The sequence below is a fragment of the Pomacea canaliculata genome, linkage group LG6 (genome assembly GCF_003073045.1).
Source record: "Pomacea canaliculata isolate SZHN2017 linkage group LG6, ASM307304v1, whole genome shotgun sequence".
In the NCBI taxonomy this organism is placed as follows: Eukaryota; Metazoa; Mollusca; class Gastropoda; order Architaenioglossa; family Ampullariidae; genus Pomacea; species Pomacea canaliculata.
In genome coordinates, this window is record NC_037595.1 from 21,199,096 (window position 1) to 21,221,282 (window position 22,187).

General features: G+C 39.5%; 2 protein-coding genes across 5 annotated transcripts; both read right to left on the reverse strand.

Annotated features, from left to right (window-relative positions):
• Positions 1 to 34: 34 nt before the first annotated feature.
• On the reverse strand, positions 35 to 14,275 carry LOC112567171. 2 transcript variants are annotated; one of them, XR_003099768.1, is made up of 11 exons: positions 13,389 to 14,275; positions 13,053 to 13,151; positions 12,198 to 12,293; positions 11,352 to 11,417; positions 10,603 to 10,709; positions 4,872 to 4,974; positions 3,542 to 3,607; positions 2,708 to 2,804; positions 2,125 to 2,191; positions 1,695 to 1,927; positions 35 to 792 (listed from the first exon to the last, which is right to left on the reverse strand). XR_003099768.1 is itself a non-coding variant. In XM_025243749.1 (8 exons), the coding sequence occupies exons 1-8, from the start codon at positions 13,455 to 13,457 to the stop codon at positions 8,172 to 8,174; spliced, it is 696 nt and encodes a 231-aa protein (XP_025099534.1). In that variant the 5' UTR covers positions 13,458 to 13,517; the 3' UTR covers positions 7,591 to 8,171. The 2 variants fall into 2 exon arrangements, 1 of the variants encoding a protein (XP_025099534.1); XM_025243749.1 differs by lacking the exons at positions 35 to 792; positions 1,695 to 1,927; positions 2,125 to 2,191; ... (1 more) ...; positions 3,542 to 3,607; positions 4,872 to 4,974 and adding exons at positions 7,591 to 8,186; positions 8,540 to 8,716; positions 9,281 to 9,347 and having other exon boundaries at positions 13,389 to 13,517.
• A 607-nt stretch (positions 14,276 to 14,882) lies between these two features.
• LOC112567117 lies at positions 14,883 to 21,179 on the reverse strand. 3 transcript variants are annotated; one of them, XM_025243662.1, is made up of 10 exons: positions 21,064 to 21,179; positions 20,059 to 20,327; positions 19,622 to 19,730; positions 18,948 to 19,027; positions 18,277 to 18,375; positions 17,507 to 17,572; positions 16,918 to 17,039; positions 16,599 to 16,659; positions 15,598 to 15,770; positions 14,883 to 15,409 (listed from the first exon to the last, which is right to left on the reverse strand). In XM_025243662.1, the coding sequence occupies exons 2-10, from the start codon at positions 20,287 to 20,289 to the stop codon at positions 15,280 to 15,282; spliced, it is 1,071 nt and encodes a 356-aa protein (XP_025099447.1). In that variant the 5' UTR covers positions 20,290 to 20,327; positions 21,064 to 21,179; the 3' UTR covers positions 14,883 to 15,279. The 3 variants fall into 3 exon arrangements, with proteins under 3 accessions (XP_025099447.1, XP_025099448.1, XP_025099446.1); XM_025243663.1 differs by having other exon boundaries at positions 16,933 to 17,039; positions 19,622 to 19,733; XM_025243661.1 differs by having other exon boundaries at positions 19,622 to 19,733.
• Between the last annotated feature and the right edge of the window lie 1,008 nt (positions 21,180 to 22,187).

A 22,187-nucleotide genomic window follows, 5' to 3' on the forward strand; every position in this document is an offset into this window, starting at 1 on the left:
CTTTCAAACAGCAAAAAATCGGAACAGATTGGAAAGTCAAGTGTTTATTTGTAAAAAGTCAAACTTTAAAAAAAGTGATCAACAAATTGTAAAGGTGATTGCCACATTGTACAAAGTGCAGCCATCTGACTAGCTGTACAGAATGCAGCAGACATTTAAAAATATTCATTACATTGCAATAATATTGTTACATAATCATAAAAAAAATTGCTCCTCAAAAATAAAATCGTCATAAAAATGTCTCAAGGAAAAAACAATTGAAGTGCACAAAGGTCGACTGGGGACTGGGACTTAAGACACAGCTTTCTTTAGCAGCTAAGATTATGTAGACATCTATACATGTGCTAGTAGGTGTGCACGTGCATGTACCTCATGGGTAATACAGGTTTTTTGTTTTAATAGTCATACATTATTCTGTCTACTTTTGGCAGGCTGTTTCCCATTTCCTGATTTAGAAATTGACAGTAATATTCACACTCATCTTTATCAGTAAGTTCTATGCATCTGTAAGAAGCAATTCAGGAATTTCTGCTGAACTACAAAAACAGATCATGTTTTTAGATAACAGTGAATTATTCCTCTCTTACAAGAACCCAACGCTAATGGACAATCACTAAGTCACAAAGATATAGCACAAGTTTTGTGCTTTTCATCAATAAAAGCTTAACTTTGTAGTGCTTAGGTACATTTTGTCACTACTCAGGTGAATTCAGCTCATCTCTTGAACACACTCTAGGTTGTAGAGTTGAGGGTCGCAGATTTACCATTTCCCTCAACACAAAAGGTGGATCTCTGATAGACAAATCAGTAGTTTTGAGCAGTTAAAGAGGTCAAAGTAAAGCAATTAAAGGTAAAAAGGCTTAATTTTTATATTTTTTATATCACGACAAGTTAATGGCAAATGTTCACAAATAGTATGACAAACACCTTTAGTACATTAAAAAAAATCACTGGACAAGAAGAATATTTAACACTGAAAGATAATTTTTATAAATAGGAAAATAGGAGATAAAGAACCACACAAATTGCAGTCGCAAAGTAAACTTTTTGAGAGCTTCACAGAATTCGCCAAATAAGAGCTTTATTCATAGTTTCTTCTACCGAGAAATTCATGTCTGTATTTTTGCTGGTTATTCCAACTCCCTGTTTATTGAGCTTCCCAACAGCCTGCTTGACACGTTTTTGAGAGCCAAAATCCATTCTGCCATCATTGTCTTCTGTAAGCGCAAATCTGATCATGTGACACCACTCCTCCGTGAGCTGCTGGTTGTATGTCCATACCCGCATCGGCTACACGGTAGCCTCACTCAGCTACCATTGTCTGCATGGCCTTGCTCCATGACATCTGAGATTATCACCTCACCAGCCGTGTCGGTCTTTCCAATCTAGTCATGCCCACTTCCTGTATGTGCCATATATCACACGGGAGAAGTCCAGTTGCCGCTATTTTTTCTTCCTCTGGCTCCAGTGTCTGGAATGCTCTGCCACCATCACTTTGCACAGTCTACCTTTCATGATTTCTTCATTAAGAACCACATTTTCCGGAAATGTTTTAAGTAGCCGGTGGCTTTCTCTTCCCTCTTTTCATACCTTTCCACTTATGTGTGCCTTTTTTTTTAATGTGCCGTGTGTTAACGTATGTGTGTGTGAGAGAGAGAGAACGAGAAAAAGAAAGAGACATTATTTTCACATACCTTTGGCGTCTTATCGGCTATCGGCCTAGAGATCTGGGTGTCAAAGTCAGATTTTCGATTTTTACTGGAGATGATGCTCGCATCAGACTGCAGGAAATAATATATTTGCGTGTGGGTCTTGCGCCTCGAAGGATCAAGAACTGGAGTTGTTTTCGACTTAAAGTCGAAGGAGAGTTGAAGCTGGGGATGTGTCCATCGACTGAACGGTTGTCTTTACATGGGTAGGAGAAAATCTATCAATCAGAAAGATCGGGTTCAAGATATGGCACAGTTGGTCAACGGTATGTGTCGTGCTTTTAACGCTAATATATCAATCGCTAACTCTTAAATTTACTTATCCTGGCAACACCTTGTAGAATCAGCTAAAAATCTATTGCAAGAAAATGCAGGTAGCTCTCCTCATGCATTACAAGTCTGGAATGATGCTCACTTTGTCTCTGAGTTCTGTGTCCTGTGTAATATATCGTGCATCGTCCTGAGATAAACGATCAATTTGCCTGTAAGATGAGAGAACTCGTTAGAAAGCTTTAAGCTCGCTGTCGGAAGCAGAGAAAGCTATTCAGGACTAAAAGCAAAGGCCATTAGAAAGTCATATCTTTGTCTGCTTCAGCAGTAAAAAGAACTTGTAATGGCTTTATCGTTCAAAGAACATTAAACCACGTTTTCTTCTTTGTTTGAAATGTGATTTTTGGGACATTAAATTGCGCGTTCTTCCATCTACTTTTTAAATTATTAAAGTACCTCTGTTTAATTCTTCAGGACAATTATCTTGTTCTGACTATTTTATCAACGCGTACTTCTAATCTACTGATCGCCATCACGAGGAGAATCATGTGCATTTGTAACTGAGCCAAATCCAACCGAAAAGAAATCTCTGAACAGAGAAGCAAAACCGTCGAGTGTTTAAACTTCCAACAGAAGCATATAGGATTTGAAATTGAGGTAGGGAGGAGAAATAAATATATAAAATAAATAAATAAATGGGAAGAGGAAAGAACTGTTGACTACGACACCTCAAAAAGATGGCCCGGTTGATCATAGCTCGGGAGTAAATATTCTCTTTGTATCCAGTAATTGTCGACTTGGAAGCCTCTCGGAATTCCAGGTTTCCTTAAAACAAGGTATCCTTGAAATTGTTAGACACTAAATAACACTCCAGCTCTCCACTCAAACCACAAACGACTCACCATCATATTACAAAGTGTACCCACACATTCCTCATCCACCTCCAACAAGCGAAACTTTGGGGTTGGGGGAAGTGAGGCACATCTCCATTCGCATCAATCTCAGCCCATATTAGCATATTAATTAATATACGTCACCAGAAACCCAGTCAATTAAATGCCTAAGTCCTCTTGGCCTATGCACAAACATGCTTATGTATACATATGCACACGACAGAAGAAGACGCATCCTCACAGTACACATGCAATAAAACTGACATAAATGACTTGGGATTTAATTTTTATTCGTCGTCTCTAAAGGACAGCTCAATTGTCTTAACAGGACAAATATACACGAAGGTCTGACGAAGACTAGTAAAGATTTTAAAGGATGGTTATGTTAAAACTTTGCCAAACTTGGCATTTATTTGTCCGGTTAAAAAAGACCAAAATATCGTGTACGGCAAGTCATCTGTCGATTTTGAAAAAAGTTCCTGTCCAATGAATACCCAAAAGAATTAGTAAAGAAATGCTAGCATTCTAATCTATTTGATTCAGCATATCTAGTTCCAGTAACACCAGCCTAAACGTCTAGATGCATGAACTGCAGATCAGATGCAGTGTTTATTCAAAGGAGCACAAACTCCAGCAAAGATCTTGACACGATGTCCGTTACGCATTTACCTGCACCAGTTCTGCAAAGTCCTTCTTAATATCTTTACCCACGCTCTGCGGCTTGTTGGGCTGCACCTTTAATAAACAAATTTCCGCGGTCTTAGTGGCCTGTGCGATTTAAGAAAAATCTAAAAAGCAGAGTTTTGCTGTTGTTGTGTGGTGGTGGTGGTGGTGGTTTGCGTCTACGTAAATCGACCCAGCGTACCCGATCCTGACAAATTTTGGTCGTGCGTGTGTCTCCGAAACCCTGTTTATTTTCAATGCTTATTTCAGCTGTTATAAAATGTTACCCATGCCTTCAAATGAAGATAATGACAGGGCTTCTGCTAAGGCTAAATTCTTTGGGGTCCCAGGGCCCCCTTCTTCAGATTTTTAATCCCTGTTCTTCGCCAAATTTGAAGGGGACCCCATTGACGAAAATTGCCTCCCAACTTTTATGAGTACGCAATTTTTTGCGTAAGCAGAAGCCCTGTGATAATGTACTACAAAGAAATAAACTACATCAAAATCACTAGGCAATGCAAATTTCGACAATATATTTTATATTTATACATGGAAACTTGATTAGCGGACGAGAGGCTGCGCTAATATGCGTGTGTGAGTCTATGAGTACTCTGTGCTTAAAACGAAAATTGCGGAGAGCCGCCTCCCTCAAGCCTGCTCGACGAATGGACGCCACTCGACGTATTGTCGTAGAAGGGATGAAGACTGTTCACGATCGTAAACGGATGCATTTGTATCAGTAAAGCAAAGTGTCGAAGGAAGTTTATACACATAGCATCTCCATATAACGAACCAATTCAAACTAGAGAACAAATTGTTATATAGGATAATTCATTACATCGAGCCTCTCAAAATCTCAAAATTTAGTGAGCGTTATGCGTGATTTCAGTTTTCGAAAAATGTTAATCTTCTTTAACTAAAACTAAGCTAAAAGTGTAAACACGCAAAAGTTATTGGAAACAGGAAAGAAAGAAATTAGAAATTAATCCCTTCCTTACTCAATTTGAGACAGAAAATTTACCTTCAGCTATACGAGAATCTGTTGGGACTTTGGAAATAACTTGTTATATCGAGATTCCATTTGTGAAACCTTTTTATAAAATTATCACACGATAAATGAACAGTTTTGTGTGTCCAAGTGATGTGCAATGTGTCAAAAGTATATGAATGGAAAGATCTGCACAATGGTTGCTACGCCATTCAAAGAGAAAAGAGAATGTGAGATGAAAATCAGACGAAGCAAAAATAAAGCGTTGTTGAAGGCCAAGTCATATTATTTACTGGTAGTTTTAAAGCCCGAGGCTTGTCCTACATATCAAAATCACTGTCTGCTTACTGTTTCCTTTCGGAGCATGTTCCTGAAGTTGATTACAAGATCGGCCTTTCGCTTCCAGTTTTCTCTGGATGCCATGTCGAACCGGGAGCTTAGGTCTCTGCAACTGAACATAACAAAATCACCTCTGCGTCATACATCTTGTTTACAGAAATCTTCTGACTCACCTTTGCAAATATCCTCCACCCCTATGAGAAATCCAAGACAGCAACTTCTCACTTTTCATAAGCATCCCCTATGCATCTTCTGTGTACAAAGCAATAATTGTGACAACGAGAAAGTGGATAAGGGAGCTAAGGAGAACTGGATTAAAGACACCTTGCCGGGACATAAAGGAGGGAATGGCGCGAAAGGACAGGAAAAAGGCTTGCCAAATATTGAACACGAAGAAAGATTAAGACTAGACTTCAATCTCCGACAAAGACAACAATGACCATCTTCTCACAAAAAGCACAGCTGAGCTAAGCCGATGGCTTAAATACTTCACCAACCTGTACAACTTCCAGATGAGGATAGACGTCAATGTCCTCCGAAGCATATACATATTACGCTACAGTTATATCACTCATTTGCGAATTGAAATAAGCCATGAAATGAAAGGACTTTAACAAGTCACCAAAACCAGCTAAATCTCGATCGTGAAAGCCTCCTCTCTCATTTTATCCTTCCGTTTTCACAAGGGCAGCACTAATTTTTGCCCCGAGTTGACCTTGTCACTGCTTTATAGCACCTAGCCACGGATTCCTCTGATAGATCTAAAAAATCATGTGAAAAGATCACGAATAGGAGATAATGAGAGATGGACATCACAAGAGGGCGCAGAAAGAATAAAATAAAAAGTAAATATTTTGAGAAGACAATTATTTACATACCCAATAAATGACTGAGGAAAACGAGCCACTGAAGACTCTTATAGTCGATATATGATGTTATTTTTTTTGCGCAATATGAAAAAAGCTGCTTGTTGGTAGCAATATTTTAGGGACCGACTTTTCTGAGCTTAGGACTTTTTATGGTTTGTTAAACAGCACGTACCTTTGAAGTTTCATGTGTTCATTGTAATGCGCATGCCAAAAAATCTTAAATGCATTAACCGTGTTCATCACGATCTACACATTTTGGAAACCTCTCTAGAAGATTCCTGAAGATGTTAGTATATTTGTGCGAAATTTAATGCCGCTAGGAAGTGAGTTCGCGAGAAGAACAAAATTCTTATACTTAAATGACAACTGGGCACAAATTGTACTTGCATAACTCAAATGACTTGCACAACATTTGTACAGATAATTTAACGTTTTTCTAAACATTCGAACGATTTGAACCAACTGAAATGCATTACATATTTCTTAGCAAGATCAGAATCAGTAAAATTGGTTGGTATTTTTCTGCGCATTTTGCAGACATAACTGCAATTTTTAGTAGTTGAAACCGAATAGCAGTCCATTATGTAATGAAGATCTTGATTTATCCTGCCAAGAATAGACCCATTATGGAAATGAAGCTTGTAATTTTTACTTTCCTTCACTTAAAAATAGATTTACTTTATTAGCAGTCAGCGGTAAAAAGAAATAGTCTAATCAGTTAAATGCAAGTCGATTTTTTTATGAAGTTCTGTGTATTTTATCCTCCAGATGATAGTTTCGTGATTTTTTTTTACATCGAAATTTCCTTCTCGTGATAACAGTACCTTTTTTCCTGAGGTTTCAAAGAACGATTAATAAAAGAAATTCCAAACCGGCAAATCAAGTTGTAGATTTATCTGAGTTGTCTACGTTAACAGAAAATCTCGCCTCCACGAGATACTGATCTCAGACGATAATTTTGCGGCTAAATTCACGCCACAGCAGTTATTACTTGTCCATAGAACTGAAAACTGAAGAACAATTTGATAAACGCACTGAAAAATGTAAAACACAATTGGAACCGGCCTGTGACGTGAGTCGCGAGATCATGAGCACGTTCCTACCTCCAGTGCTGCATGAACTTTGCTCCCAGATGAAATATTTATGCAACCGTGTGCTTTCTTGTTTTCCATATTATTATTTGTAGAACTCATTTTCCCCGTTTGAGCGTGTATTATCATTTTCAGATTCGTTTGGATGCTGCAGCCTTTGAAAAGGGTTTCATGTTACCTTCTCGAAGGTGTCAGTTCTTTTGTGTCTGTGAGAGAGAAATAGAGAGAGCAACAGAGATGTTATACAAATGTATTCTTCTCCTTGCGTGCTACCGAATGATCTTTACAATTGTTTCTAACTTCATTTCATTTCGTTTGTTTGTCCTGAACTGTTTTGGGGTCTCATCCATGACCATTCTGCTGGAGTATTTCCGTAGCATTTTTTTTCAATCTGAACTTTTATTTTTCTCATTGACTGTACCATTGGTATCTCCAGAAGTTGCCCCGTGTGTCATTAGCTCAACACGTGTGATATTCTTTCAGTGCAGCCTCTGAGTTGGTCTCAGACCATGAGAATCGAAAACTATATGATGATGTGTATAAAACGTACAGAAATATTTCCTCTCCGGTCTGTACTAGGAAATGAACATACATTAAAATTATGTCGTTTTAATGGTCTTTATTCAAATCCTAACTTGTGAACTTTATTTTGTCTTAGCTTTTGTTACTAATTGTTAGAGACGAGATGGAAGTTATAGAATTCTTGATGCCTATGGATATATACGGAAATGCGCACACACACACACAATTATAATATAAGGCTACATATTTACATAAACAAATTTATAGTGTAAATAATTCGGTATAAATTTATAATGGTGTGGGTAGTAGTAATAATACAAAGAATATAATAAAATATGTAAAATTATCTAAAATATGAACGTTGATGTAGAAGATAACCCTAACAGTATTTAATTTCGTTCGCCTCCCATTGCTCCATCGCTCTCCCCGTTTTGTAGAATACAAAACAATTTGTTTGGCAAGTTAATTTTTTTTATCTGATCCACACAAAGATGTCACAAAGGACGCATTTCGTCAAAATTTCCGGCTTGTGTTCTGTCCGTTCTTTAAATGCTTGTGCACATGTAATGGGGAAAAAGCAAGAGCTGGAAATCGCTCTTCCCTGTATCAATTGAGGTATCTTGTAGTTCTTCACACCTCTGTCGTGTATATACAGACATGATTGTGTGTCTTGTGGTGTAGAGAAACCGAGAATAATATCCATACTCATCTAAACCAGTATATTGTATACTTTCCCATATGTACGGCGTCTTATAAGCTCAGAGGTACGTTCCTGACAGATCATCCTGTTCTGGTTGACGAGAACAACAAGAGGTTCGAGTCCTTTGCTACTTTTTCTTAGCCTGTTAATAGCAAAAATTAGAAAGGTAGTGACGAGACCCTCATTTCACACACACACACACATCAAAAATTGTACAAACATAAATCCATTTGCTGGATAGCATTAGCATCTAGTACTAAGATGAAATATTCAGTGAATGGGTAAATATTCTCTTTTATCAACACCTTAGTGCACTTGTTTTAGTATTTTCATAGTTACTTGTGATAGTGTTTCCTTTTTAAGAAGGTACTGTACTAATAGCCTCAAATCCATCAATGCCAACTGCTAAAAAACACACAAAATATTGAAAAATGTCAAATAAGCAGGTTTAGTGGTAATGATGGAAAGTTGCTACATGTTGGTGACAGCACATACTTGCGTGATCTTCTCGGCTTTGAGTTTTGGGTGAGGCTTGCCGAGGCAACGGCGATGTTGGGCTGCAGGAAAGAGTAGGGAGAAGAAGTGCCCTTGTGCTTGGGAACTGTCAGGTTGGTAAGGTTCATGAGTGTGATGAATGGTCGAGGGTCCAGCGTAGTACGGGTAGTCTGAGATCTGTTTTCAAACACATTCAAGAATAAGATATGGTCCAGCTGGACAAACTGTTCTGTAAATATCTCGTTTTTTTTTAAACAGAAGGTGTCCACCCTAGTTATGTGCTGATAAGAGGGAAGGCAAAACGTCTGCACTGCAACACTACTAAATCTTTTGGATAGATCCTCTTAAACATATTTTTCCCATTGGCGACACTTGTTCCTAGTTACTATTTGCTTGAGGTACGCTTCGGGCTGTTTATCAGTTAGACAGATAAAGGTTTTGAGGTCTTTAACGTTGACATTTTATAGTGGAAGGGCATTCCATGTACTGAAAAGCATTTCTTTGGGAGTTGTAATATAGCGATTAGTCGGATTTCCAGTTCCAGACAGGGTCTATCCATTAGTTTCAGATAAATGGTACGCAATGTGTACATCGCCCAATAAATCCTAACATGTTAGCCTGATGGGAAGACCGACCTCATAGGTCTGCCTGCTTTAATCTAGATCAGGCGTGGACAAGAGAATTCGGAGGGTTTACCTCCTGAATTCTTATTTCTCGTACTCAGTCTAGAATAATACTCACCATATCAAAAAGGATTTTCTTGTTCACTATATGTTTCTCTTCTTCAATGCTTAATTTCCTCATTTGCCTGTGAAAGGATAAGAATTTGTCAGCAAGCTTTATTTGAAGATGACTTACACATGTCTTGCTAAAACTCTAAGTGATTAAGGTGACCAGACGTTTCGGGAGCGAAAGCGGGACGCGTGCCGATGATGGTGTCGTCACCAACAAAGAACGCCGAAAAAGAGGTGAGGGGGGGAACCTTTCCTCTGACTTTGCCGAGTAGTGATGCTTTCAACGGCAGATCTGTCCACGCCACTACAGTATTCCATGTTAAAAAGAAAAACGGTTTTTTTAAAATTTAAATATAAATATTCCTACCTTGTCTCCCGCTCAGCCAACTTTGAGGACGTACAGGTGAGGCGCTGTAACAAATTATCGACGATAATCCGGCACCTTCGTCATCTTGCGAGGCTGTTGCTTCGAAACCGTACTTCATTGACGCGTGAATCTTCCTTGTAAAGTTTCGGTTCTTGCAAGATAGTGTCAAAAATCTTTTCATAAAGATTTTCTGAATTTTCGCTAAGGACGATCAGACGACCACCGGCGATGTACCAGCGGCGCGTGCAATAAGATATCGGCATGCAGGTCATTATCGTCACGGGTCAAACACCGGAGCCCGCAGAGCAACGAAAAATAAATCGGGATCAACAAGACAACGCCAAAACCAAAGGCGCGGATGCGAATCAGTGAACGGTAATCAGATTTTTAAAGACAAGCGGGACATTGATGGACTGGCCAGAAAGCGGGACATTGGGCGTCCCGCCCGGACGTTTTATGAGCAGGCGGAACATGAGGTCAAAAGCGGGACGTCTGGTCACCTTTTTATAAGGCTTTTGGTCTGGGTTCCGGATATAAGAACACATTCTTTCATCTGTAAAAATGGTATATCTTAAGTTTTGACCATTTCATCTGCGTGTAATTCTGTTTCTGAATTATGCCCACTTTTTGACTTTCCACGCTAGAAAGTGAGTCGGATGTCTGCGCGGACGCCTGAGCATTCTAGAGTCTGAATGAAGACACCTTTTAAATGTTGATTACTGACTATGCGGAGTCTTTTGAACTCATTTTAATGACCTTAAAAAAACTTTTAAGCCTACCGCGGTGGTCTTCGTGACCGTTAACAGTCAAATAAAAGCTATATCAAGACTTAATTAGAAGTGAAGGAAAACGTATACTGCTTCCAAAGCCCCCAAAAGAGAAACACAAATTTGCATCATGAGACTTCAGAGACAGGGAGGGAGAAAGAAAGATGAAGAGGAGAGAACTGTCGGCTGCACTACCTCAAAAAGGTGGCACGGTTGATTAGAGACAGGTCACGCATCTTGGTCACTTTCTCCATCGTCTGCTGACTTTGACGCTTCTTCGGAAGGTTGTCTCTTTGGAGAATCTGAGACAGAAAATTACTCAACTTCCACAAGTTAACCACAAATACATAATATTCATTATGGACATACATGTGTAGGATGCTAGTGCTTAAGGGTTTAGTTGCGTGCTTTGTTGAATATGAACCTGGAGGTTCATTTATAGTCCTATGAGCACAGCGCACGAGGACAGACACACGGGGTGCTCTCATGAAACGTGTGTGTTAAAATGTGACATTTACGAATACAATTTAGCGCAGTTCTTTGTCATTGTTGCTACTGTGCACTTGAGTGTGAACTGTTAACTTTCAAAACTTCGAGTAGGGTTAGGATTTGCTACAATAAAAGATCACGAAATGCTAACAACTGACCGGACTATTCAATGCATCGAGCAATTGTTACATCATAAAGGCAAATATTTGCTTTAACTGTGGAACTATCGTGGCTGACAAGAATACTTTTATGTACTATATATATAATACTAAAGATAGAATATATTCAGTCAGTGTTGAAGACCTTGAGACGAACAGAAGGAAAGATCTAGGAACTACCGACAGATGGCCAACAAACACAAAGCCAGGTGATTTGACTGTGAGGGGGTTGAAACCTGTGCCTACAGTTCCTGAGCAGGTTTCTGGCAGCTCGTCCAGCATTTGTCGTGCATTTACCTTGACTGGGTCTGCAAAATCTTGTGTTATAGTGGTAGACATAAACTGCAATTCAGGCATCGTTAGCTGTGATGAAAAAAATTAGGCGTTAGTTGCTTTGTATCGATTGAAGACAGAAGTCAAGGCAGCTTTATACAGGTGTCACAACAACGAAGTTTATCATTGAATAAGTTTGGAAAGTGCTAGAACGGTCGAATTCTCACTCCCTTGGTCGTTTCCTTACGCATGTTATTTTATAGTCACATCAAAACTTTCTTATTGAATGCTTATATAAATCAGCCAAAGTGCTTAGACACATCACAAGGTATTGATAAGCTTCTGCGAAATATTTCCCTTCCCTACCCCTTCGTCCAAATATATACAGTAGTCACTCTGAAAGTCGCTGTAGAACGAGTCAGAACTGAATATTGAATGCGTCTTTTTATGTGCAGTTGTATGTAGTGCCAGCGTGTGACCGTGCATTCGTGTGTGCCTGTCCTTATGTTTTTGGTTATGTTTATGCATGCAACAAGTGGTGAAACTGAAATGTGGCTGGTGTGTAGTGTACGCCAGTGTGCATATGTGAGTGTTGTGTTTGTCAGGGGAGGGGAGAGTAAAAGAAAGGAATTTCTTCTTTGTTCATAGGTGTATTAATAGTAGTTCATGTAGTGGGAACTGCAAGTGTTAGCTTATTATTGTGATTGGTGATTGTATAGAAATTGGTGGCCATTGTCAAGACACGCTCCTCATGCAATGTCCCTTGCAAATAAATTCTATACTACTGTCCGAGCAAAAACAATGATATGCCAGGAGATTGAGATTCCCAACGGTTTAGGGTGGGCAGAATCTCACAGATAATCAACTCACAAGTTTAGGAAACGCTCGCTCCAATTCTTGTACACCAAACATTGCGACCTGCGAGATTTTTGGTGTATGCTTCGGCTGCTTCTTAACCGTAGAAATCTTCAGAAACAGACAGAGGTACGTAGCATGCACACACACAAACGTATATGAAAAAGTGTACTAAAGTCAGATTTAAAGTTCTAGAGGTACTTTGCAAAAGTCCCTTGATCTGACTCAAGTGCCTTACAAAGCTGCTTTCAAACGATCTAAGGATAGATCTTAACTATTTAATAAAATTTAATAAAACATTTCTATTAATATTTATAGATAGTCTGTTTTTGATTATTCTTCATATTTTACCCAGAAGGACTGATGACTGTGCATAAGCCACAAATTGTAGGGGAGGGTGAATAAGTGACAAGGAATAGGTACATCTGACTCCATCGTTCAGGGTCATATAATCTGTGCCAAAGCGCCAAAAATAGAGGAAGAATCACTATAATGTCGCTACCCTAAAGATGGAAGAGAACGTGGTGGAAATAAAACAGATAAAAAGAAAGATGTAACGTTTCCACTATGCAAAGTCAAGTCACCAGATCTTAACTCTGTTAGCTGAAATCCAGTTATACTAATGCATATAACCCTTGAAGATCAATCTCGATAGATGATAGATTGATCGCAGTCCGTGTCCGAGTATAAAACGAATGATCATTACCACGGCAGCGATAACCTACAACATCGACGTCTTTGTAGTTTTAGATCAGTGGTAAACAAAATATTCTCTCAAAGGCGCACGTTACATCCATCACACTCTAGGACTCTTTCTCGTTTCTAGTGTCATGCCTACTCTCTCTCTCTCGACTTTTCTACCCGCTCTACCTTATGTCCAGGGACAGTGGATATGTTTGTGGACGACATGACGATCTCTCTGAAACCTCTGCTCTGTATTGACTGGACCGGACCTTGGGTGTCTGCAACCTGAGCATTCAAAATAATCGTTTCTGAGCAAGTTAACGGGATAGATCAAAGATCAAATGTACAGTGAACGCCGTTAGAGGAGGGACCCCAACAAATAATAATGGAAAACAGCATTAAATACAAGCAATATGTTGAATTAGTAAGCACACAACAGTTTTAAAAGTATAACAAACACGAAAATAAACAGTCTGAGTGCACAAGAAAGCTAAATTGTCAGCAAAATAATGAGCTACATACCGTCAGGCGCAGCCTCGTTGTCGCTACAGTCGACCCTTGCCGGAAACAGGTTCGGTAGCGAACAACCATCGGAAAATCTTATTAATTCTTATTAATTACTACTAATTCTTATCTCATTCGAATTGTTCAGCCTAAATAATATTTTATACACCTTGAATACCTTTACAGCTATCAGTCAGTGATCTCGATTCATTATATTAAACAGTTAAACAAGAGTTATGGTCCTTGACCTAACAGCTTGAGGATGGATCTCTATATTATTATATTTCTCGCGTAGATTTATGGATTGCTTAGAGTCCAGATCTGATTTTATAATTGTCATCTTTATTTCTGCCATCCTGAACTATTGTGCTGCCTTGAAATGAGGTCGTCGACACTGTTTTCTTATTATCACTGCATGGCTTTTGATCCTAGATCTGTTTTTCTTGCGTATGCGCCTTTGGTTGTGATGGTCCTACTTTGTGTGCTTAACAGCGATGTATTTCTTGAATGTGCTCAGTGATTTTGTTCTTTGCCTGCAGACTGAAGTGGCTTATTTCTTGGGTCAGTGTTACCATACAGACCAGATCTTGGATTTCTGCAACCATGCATGTCGTGTCCGGACAAAAAAAGGGTACAAACCATTAAAGATCTGACAGAACTAATCTGACGTATGGCAGCAGAAATTGATCGGCCTAAATGAGTCGTGACATTAAATCAGTAACAATTAGCTGTCCAAGGTCACCTGCTGCATGAGAGAAAGCTATGTCTACACCTCAAATTCTCACAGAAGAATGTTTAGCAGGTTTAACAGGAGCGACCAGACTGTACATCAGGACCAAACGAGATTTATTACCGAATAGGCGATACAGTCAAATCTCTCTACTATGCCACCCCGCTACTATGCCTCTCTCGGTATTATGCCACTTTTGCTCGGTCCCGACTATAAATTCAATGTAAAAAAAAAGTTACTATGCCACCCCCTACTCTCGCTACTATGCCACTTTTGTGTGATTGTTAAAAGGTACAAGTTGTGAAATTCCGCGCAGTGCTCGATTATTATACTGTATGGTAGTGTGGGACATGGCAGTTAGGTGGATGGAACCTAGCACGCACACAGGGAGGGTGGAGGGTGGCGATGGGGGTAGGTCGCTGGCCTGGTGACAGAGGGAGAGCAGGAGGGGGTCGACTAGCGACAGGATGTAGGTGTGCGGATGTGGTTGAGAGGGGTGGAGGATGAAGAGGTGAGGGGGAGAATGAGAGGAGACAGCTAGCGCCAGCCGACTATTCATGAGAGCTTTGGACTGACGGGTAACTTGAGCAAATAAAGCCGTTTTTACGAACCCTCCGTATTATGCCACTCTCGCTACTATGCCACTTTTGCTCGGTCCCGGTAGGTGGCATAGTAGGGAGATTTGACTGTAATATCCATTTTCTATGAGTGTATGTGAGGTTTACTTTGATTGCATTTTAACAAATGTTTGTACACTGAAAACCAAAACCATAAGACGTTGAAAAAAATTCAGTTGTTTATTTGTAAATATACATTAATTCAGTACAATGATCTTCACACATTTATCATGAGTTCAAGTCATGAACTGTAAACTCTAACGTGCTATGGTGGCGGGTGAGGTAACGCTAGATCACCCCTTCCTCTGACAACTTAGACTAAGAAGTACACATTTCTTCGCATCCACGCTGTGCATGTGCAAACATGGTCGCTAGACTTTTCTGTTTTCTTGCAGAAAATCATTATCTATACTATTCTACCGCAACATGTCGTATGCATCCTCCATGCAGCCACACACATTCCAGAAATGTCTGTTGGATGATGGTAATTAGGTAGTAAATGATTAGCCCTCGTTGGCACAACTCCGCATTAATGTTCTAAAATCACATCACAGATATTACATTAGTATTGTGGTTTACATGACCAATAGTTCGGATTAGTTCTTGTAGGACCCACTAATGGTGGGAGAGGCTGCTTGGCAGTAGCTCCGAGGTGAACTGTGTCTTGCGCAGGTTGAGGTTGAAGTCCTTTGCTGCTTGTTGACAAATGGCAAATGACCAACTTTATTAATCCCAATGTACAGTTATAACCTACGAACGTGTGCTCAAGTTACAAAATTATTTTTCAGCCTGTTCGACCCACCCATGGTAAATTTGAGAAAAATGCATTACTCTTCTCAAATGTACCCTTGGGGAGTCGAACGGGTTCCATTCCACATACCTTCGGCGTCTTTTCGGCTTAGAGGGTTGGGTCTCTGGGCTGGGCTTTTTGCACACGTCACGACTCACCAAAGGGTTGTGAGGCTGGCGACAGGAATTAAAAGCGGGAGTGGCCTCTGGCTTGGGAATATGCCCTCCTATTAAGGAAGACGCGTAATATGGGTCGTTCATGATCTGTTGACAAAAAGAACTGGGTACCGGGAATGGTCCAGCTGCACTGTATATACAGTAGCTATCTCGTTTTCGTGGACACTACGCACCAATCATATCCATATTCTGATACTGAATACTTCTAGGGGCAATACAGCTGAGAGAAGACCACAATCCTGGCTTTGAGTAAACATTAACAGGAGGTCAATCTAAAAGGATCCATAGAGTAAGATGCAGTGTATTAAATACGCTTATCAGTAGAAATCAGTTGACATTTTTGACACGAACAGGTCCGAAATCCAATCTACAAAAAAACAAACAAACAAACACAATTTTGCAAGCAAGCGAAGATAAATAGGAAAGAATGCAAGGTCCGTAGAGTCGAAAGAGTGACGTTTGCTGTGAAATGGAGACAATAGCTCCCGCAAAGGGAACAACTGCAGACAACATGACCCACACGAAGAACAGGTTGCTGAGACCATTAGTGGACAAAAATATCTTTAGGTGGAAACAACTTGGGATACGGGTAAACGTCACAACAAAAGGCACAGCAGGTCAGTAAAAGACACCGAAAATAATCCATGAACTTGACAAAATGACAAGAATGAAGCTCCTTCAAGCCAGTTAGGGCAAGGGCGTCACTATTTTGTCTCTGTCTTGTTTGGTCCAGGTCGTACTAACTCTGGTACTTAGTGAAGCTGTTTCCTGTTCATATCGTCACGGATAGTCACATACTGCTGAAACGTGCATGGGGACAGGAAGTGGACGTCACTGTACTTGATGTGTTTATCAGTGAAGCAGACGCTGGAAGTGGTTTTTGCGCGAGATAAAGGTGACTGGAATGATGCTCACTCTGTCATAGTTGTTTGTCTCGTTCATAAAAACAGGTTCATCGATGAATCTGTTATTTGGTCTGCAACAGGATGATTTGCAAACATGTTTTACTTCATTGTCTGCCTCAAGGAGGAATGTTATTTTGTTGTCTAAAAGCAGTAAAAGTGATTCTTCATTTGTCCAACGGGAAATTTAACTTGCATTGTCTAAAACAAGAAAAGTAGGCTCCAAGTTATCTAGTTCGAATTAATTTACATGAAATTATAAACAAAGGAAAACATGTGAAGGAAAAAATATTAAGGGAAAACCCCAGATTGTCAAAATATTTTAAACGTACATAGACATGCAACACCTCAAATAAATAGCACGGTTGATCTCAGACTTGTAGTACATGTATCTCATCAACTCTATTTTCTTTTGACTTCGTCGTCTTTTCTCTGAGAACGTCTGTTCATGAATCTGAAACACGCAAAAACACTATTTCCTCTTCTCAAACCACACACCGTATTCAGGTACCTCCATTCTCAAGATACACGCCTACCAATATCACCATGTGTATAACGAAGTCCTTGTAGAAATCGATTACTTCTTCTTATGGTGAATTTTATTTTACTGTTAGATTTGAATTATTTCTCTACGTCACGATCTTGTCTAGCTGCTTGAACTTTTTAATATGCCAGGTTAGTAAGAATACTCTGTATTTATCAGTGCTGAAGTCTGGCATTGCAGAAAAGTTTACAGACCAACATAAGTATGAGCAATAAAGATAAACTCTCGACATGCAGATGGCCAAACAACTATTGCCACGTGATCTGCTAAAGAATGAAAAGACATTTTGTTTTTCACTTGGACAACAGAACTGTTCACAGAAAGCCCAGACTTCAGCAAAGTTTTTGACACGACCTATGAAGTTGTTACGCATTTACCCCCTGTGTTTCCTTAAAATCCTCTTTTATACTTTCAGCCATAAGGCGCATCTGTGGCTTTGGCTTCTGCAATGAGAAAAAATATTAGTTGCCCTATTCTATTTCAAAGCAGTAACAAAAAACTTGGCCCTGCAATAAAATTTACCATGGAAAGAAGGCTTTCTGATCATCTAACATCCCACACAACAAGCAGTATGTGCCAGTAGAAAGAAAACAATGTAATGAATTTGCAACCCTTAACATCTAAAGGTGGTGCGTAGAAGAAATTCGGCTCCGAGACGTGATATTTGTCAGTGGTTTTCTCCGGTGCCCCGGTTTGTGTGTGTGTGTTCGTGTATAGAGAAAGTAGTGCTTACACCCCGACCAAGCCTCTGTGTGATATATCTCTGCGTTTTGATTTAGTATTGTAAAGCGCAATGAGTATATGTATGAAATGGTGTTATATAAATGCACTATATTACTATTATTATGAAGCAATTAGAGTCTTAAGATTTCAAACAATATATTGCTAGTATATAGGAAAAATACCTCACAATAGCACCTTTTAGATTAGCCAATCAACTGTCCTACCAACAAGTAAGCGAAACCATTAAAATAATTGCATGTTTTAGTATTAGTGTGTCTTATTCTTACTGCAAGCCTTCACGAAGGATCTGATGCACGAATAAAGAACACTGCATATGAAAACATCCGAAGAAAATGCTACAAGATCAGACAACAGCACATTTTGGAGAAGAAGGAAGTACATGTACACAGATAAAGCAACTCACAATGCTAGGAAAGGAACTGTTCACGATCTGTGCGCAATAAGCTTTTATCGGTAGTTCTCGCAATGTAGACTTGCTACCTTCATTCGCCGACAAATTTGGCTAGCCAGCCAGCCAGCCAGTCAGACACACACAAAAGTATACAAGGTAAATTTAAGAACTGATCTACGAGTACATATACCTCAGTTGCAAATGTCACTTGATTTGCCTTATGTACTTAACAGCCCACTTTAAAACCATTTTGTAATTGATTTTAATTGTTTATTAAAAATCTTAGTTATCATCTTTGTATATTACGGTTGTTAGCCTTTTCAAAGAGAATGGTAAAAATCAGAAGAAACGAAAGGCAGCCTGAGTTCCTTGTGCAAGGCCAAGTCATAGATTAAACACCATGTTAGTTATAGACCTTTCCTTCCTACCACTTTTCCTACTCATCATCATATATTGTAACAGAAAGAAATGGAGACAGACAATAAGGAAAGAAAAAACGCGCACGCGCGCGCGCATGTGTGTGTGTGAGGAAGAGGGGCAGACAGCCATACGGAAGGAACGAAGAGAGTTTTTAACTGTACATTAGGCAAATGAAATATTCCCTCACTGTCAAGGATACTCTCTACTCCTATAATATGACGCGACTTTGTCTTATTTCTAGTGCCAGGTATTGTATCGCTTACCAACTTTGTCTTAGGAGTAGATACATTGAAGGTCTTTTCTTGAAACATCGCATTCACCTTGCGTTTGTTATCCAGCTTTGCTGTTAAAATTTTCAAAGAGGAAAAGGCGCTGTTACTTTGGGCGCTTTTTGCAATCCGTGAGAGATGTACTGAGCAATCCATCATGGTATGAGAATGGTATGAGAGCATATTCAGGCCGTCCCAAATTTTTTTTCTTTTTTTTTTTGAAACGCAACAAGATCTCCAGTTTTAGATCATCTTCTTGGAGTTTGTAGATGCCGCAGCTGAATGATGTAGTTTCTTTACCAGAACGTTTTTTAAATTGCAAATAAAAGGTATTTATGACAGCAAAATAACATAATGCCGATTTTCAGACATTAAAGCCGTACAGAAAGTAAGGGGGTGATGGGAGACTAAACGAAAAGCTATAAGTTAAATAGTTGAAATACAACAACTGAAAAATAACGCTCCTTAATTATTATATCTTAATTAAAAAGAAATAGTCGTCCACCAACTTTCTATATATTATGGAGTAGCACCAATACTTCTTTCGACTTTATTCTGTCTACATATAAAGACACATATGTATTTATAAGTGTGCATGCATGCATAGATATATGTAAACATCTAATTTTGACGTTTTATATATATATGCGGAAATTTAAAAAACTTACTTGTCCTATTCGCATTGTTGTTACCTCTACGATAAAGACCGGCATGCCAATCCGCGTGTCCCGTCACAACAGAGCTACTTTGACCTTGTTTGACCAGGAGCTTGGGTAACTGCTGATCAAACATGACAAAATCACTGTCTTCTGGACCAGCCCCGCCCTTTTCCTCCTGTAAATTTTAGGGAGCTATTTTTTTCCCATTAAACATGACGTTATTTCCCTTTTCGTTATCGCCATCCTCAAAATCCAATTTTTCAGTACTGGCAGATCAACACACTCGCGACACACATGCTTGTAGGCGTCTTTATTTCGAGAAAGTAAGGAGTTACTAGATTTTGGGAAATATTATCTCGTACTGACCTTAAACCAACCATTAGGAAAAAATCTGCGTTCTTCTAAATCTTTAGCAACATCACGAAATTATGAAGTGGACTGTTTACCTTCTGCAAAGAAGACTGTTGTCTCGACGTTCTAGGAGTTGAAGGTCTCGGTGACCGTGACTTCTGTCTTGGAAGCTCCGTCAACATGGACCGTCTACGATTTGTGTTGATCGGTCTAAAACTGTGCAGTCTGTAGGCTTTTTCTTTTGTCCTGCCACCACCTTCTAATGTCCTAGACTGAACGTTATACACTGCGTGGGAAATGCGGTTTGTTTCCCACCAGTCGCCCATGGCAAGCGTTGGCGGCCAATACTTCCTTGGGTATTTTGCTGTAACACATTTAGGTCGACCTAAAGATCGTGTGCTGGAAGTAATGATGGTAGTAAGATTAGGAAAAAGTGGCGCTGGCCGGGGAGCGAAAAAAGATGTGTAAGTGCGCTATATCTGCTGCTGGGCTAAAGCAGTATGTCGCGCACTTCTTTAACCAACAACAACAACAACAACAAAACATATGGGCTGGGTGTTGTATGTAACAGAGGTGTGACATGAGACTAAACAGCCAACAAAGTAAGAGTGGCGGAACCGCACCTGTCGCATGACAGTTCTTTTTTAACTGTTGCCGGCCAGCGCTTCACTTCCCAAGGAGACACGGCAAGTGGAGGGACACTATATTTAGGAAAGTGGAGGTTGCGTCTGCCTAGAAAGGCGCGGTATTCGTATTGTTCTACATTTCAGGTTTTGGAGTATTTCAGATTTTTTGTATGTTGAACTTTTTCATTCATTCGTTTAAAGATATAAATATTAGTAATGTTTCGTTATAACTGTCAATAGGCGCAGTCTGTGGGGCAGGGAGATGGGCCATGGAATCGAGGACAGGGACATGGGCCGTGAGTGTTTGGAATACTTAGGACTGGTACTAGTCAAGGGAGACAGAGTCGCGAAATTAACGTTCGCAATTTAGATCTGCATGATTCACAGAGCTGCACTGATATTAAACAATGTTGCAGTCTATAAATTGCTCGCTTGTTTTCATTATTGTTTTCGATCAATAAAAATCACACTCACTTGTCTTGCGAAAGTAGATGACTAGAACATTGCAACCCAAAGCAACAAATTTTCTTTGGGAAGCCTATCTCTAGTCGTCACCCACCACCACAAGGCACGTCCATTTTTTTGGTTAGGTCACGTGATCGGGGAGTGCTGCGTCCGAGGGATAGATGATTGTTCGTGCATCATGCAGAGGGTGGGTTGCCCTGTCAGACAGTTCATGTGCAACACTAAGAGATTGCCCCTTCTAGTTTCTCTAAAATTTAAATCAGCATGCAATTCGAGATCATTCTGCATGGTGGTAGAGATGGTAGATAACCCGAAATGATCCCTCCATCAGATTTTTTTTTTCCTTGGCTTTTCTTCAGACTGCAATTTGTCACATATACAAGCAGAAAGCTTTCGGCAGTAGTTTTCCCCTGTCTCAAATACTTCTGACTGATCAGGCGACTATCTGTTTGTTCCCGTGGTGTATCTATAGATTTCTGCTTCCGCCCCGAACTCACCAGCCATCCTAAATAATTATTCAGGCTCTCATCAAGACGCCAGGCATCAGCAATACGTCAAGAGATTAGTGCGCTAAACCATGTGTTTGTAACTTGCTTTTAAATGTTCAAAAACAATACATGCGTATAGACTTCCAGTGGATAAGAATACTCACAAACTGATCTAACCGCCCTTTGTCAAAACTTTCAAATCATCAGCGTTGTTGAACTTTATTCTACAATTTATGACGGTGAGATAAAATTTTTAAAGTGATCCTCTGCTGTGACCAACTTAATTAAATCTTCCGTAGTTTTAGTATTTTATCTTTCTAACTGTTTGTAGCAAGCAACTGTTAGAAGTCATCAAGAGTTTCCGATTAAGCCAGTGTCGAGCTAATCCGTAATTATAGATTATAAACAATCTGAGCATAAATTTGGCATTAGATGTAAATGAAATTTGTCAACCATTGATCGACTCACTACAGACCCAGAACAGCTGTACAACCATTTCTGTTGAAGGAAATACTTAAAAATATACCGATAAATACTTGTATTTGCTAAAGGCTGAAGTACAGAAAACCTGAAAGCACCATTCTTGTCCAGAAACTTCAATATCTGAATTATTTCACATGTTGTACACGACAATATTTGCATTTT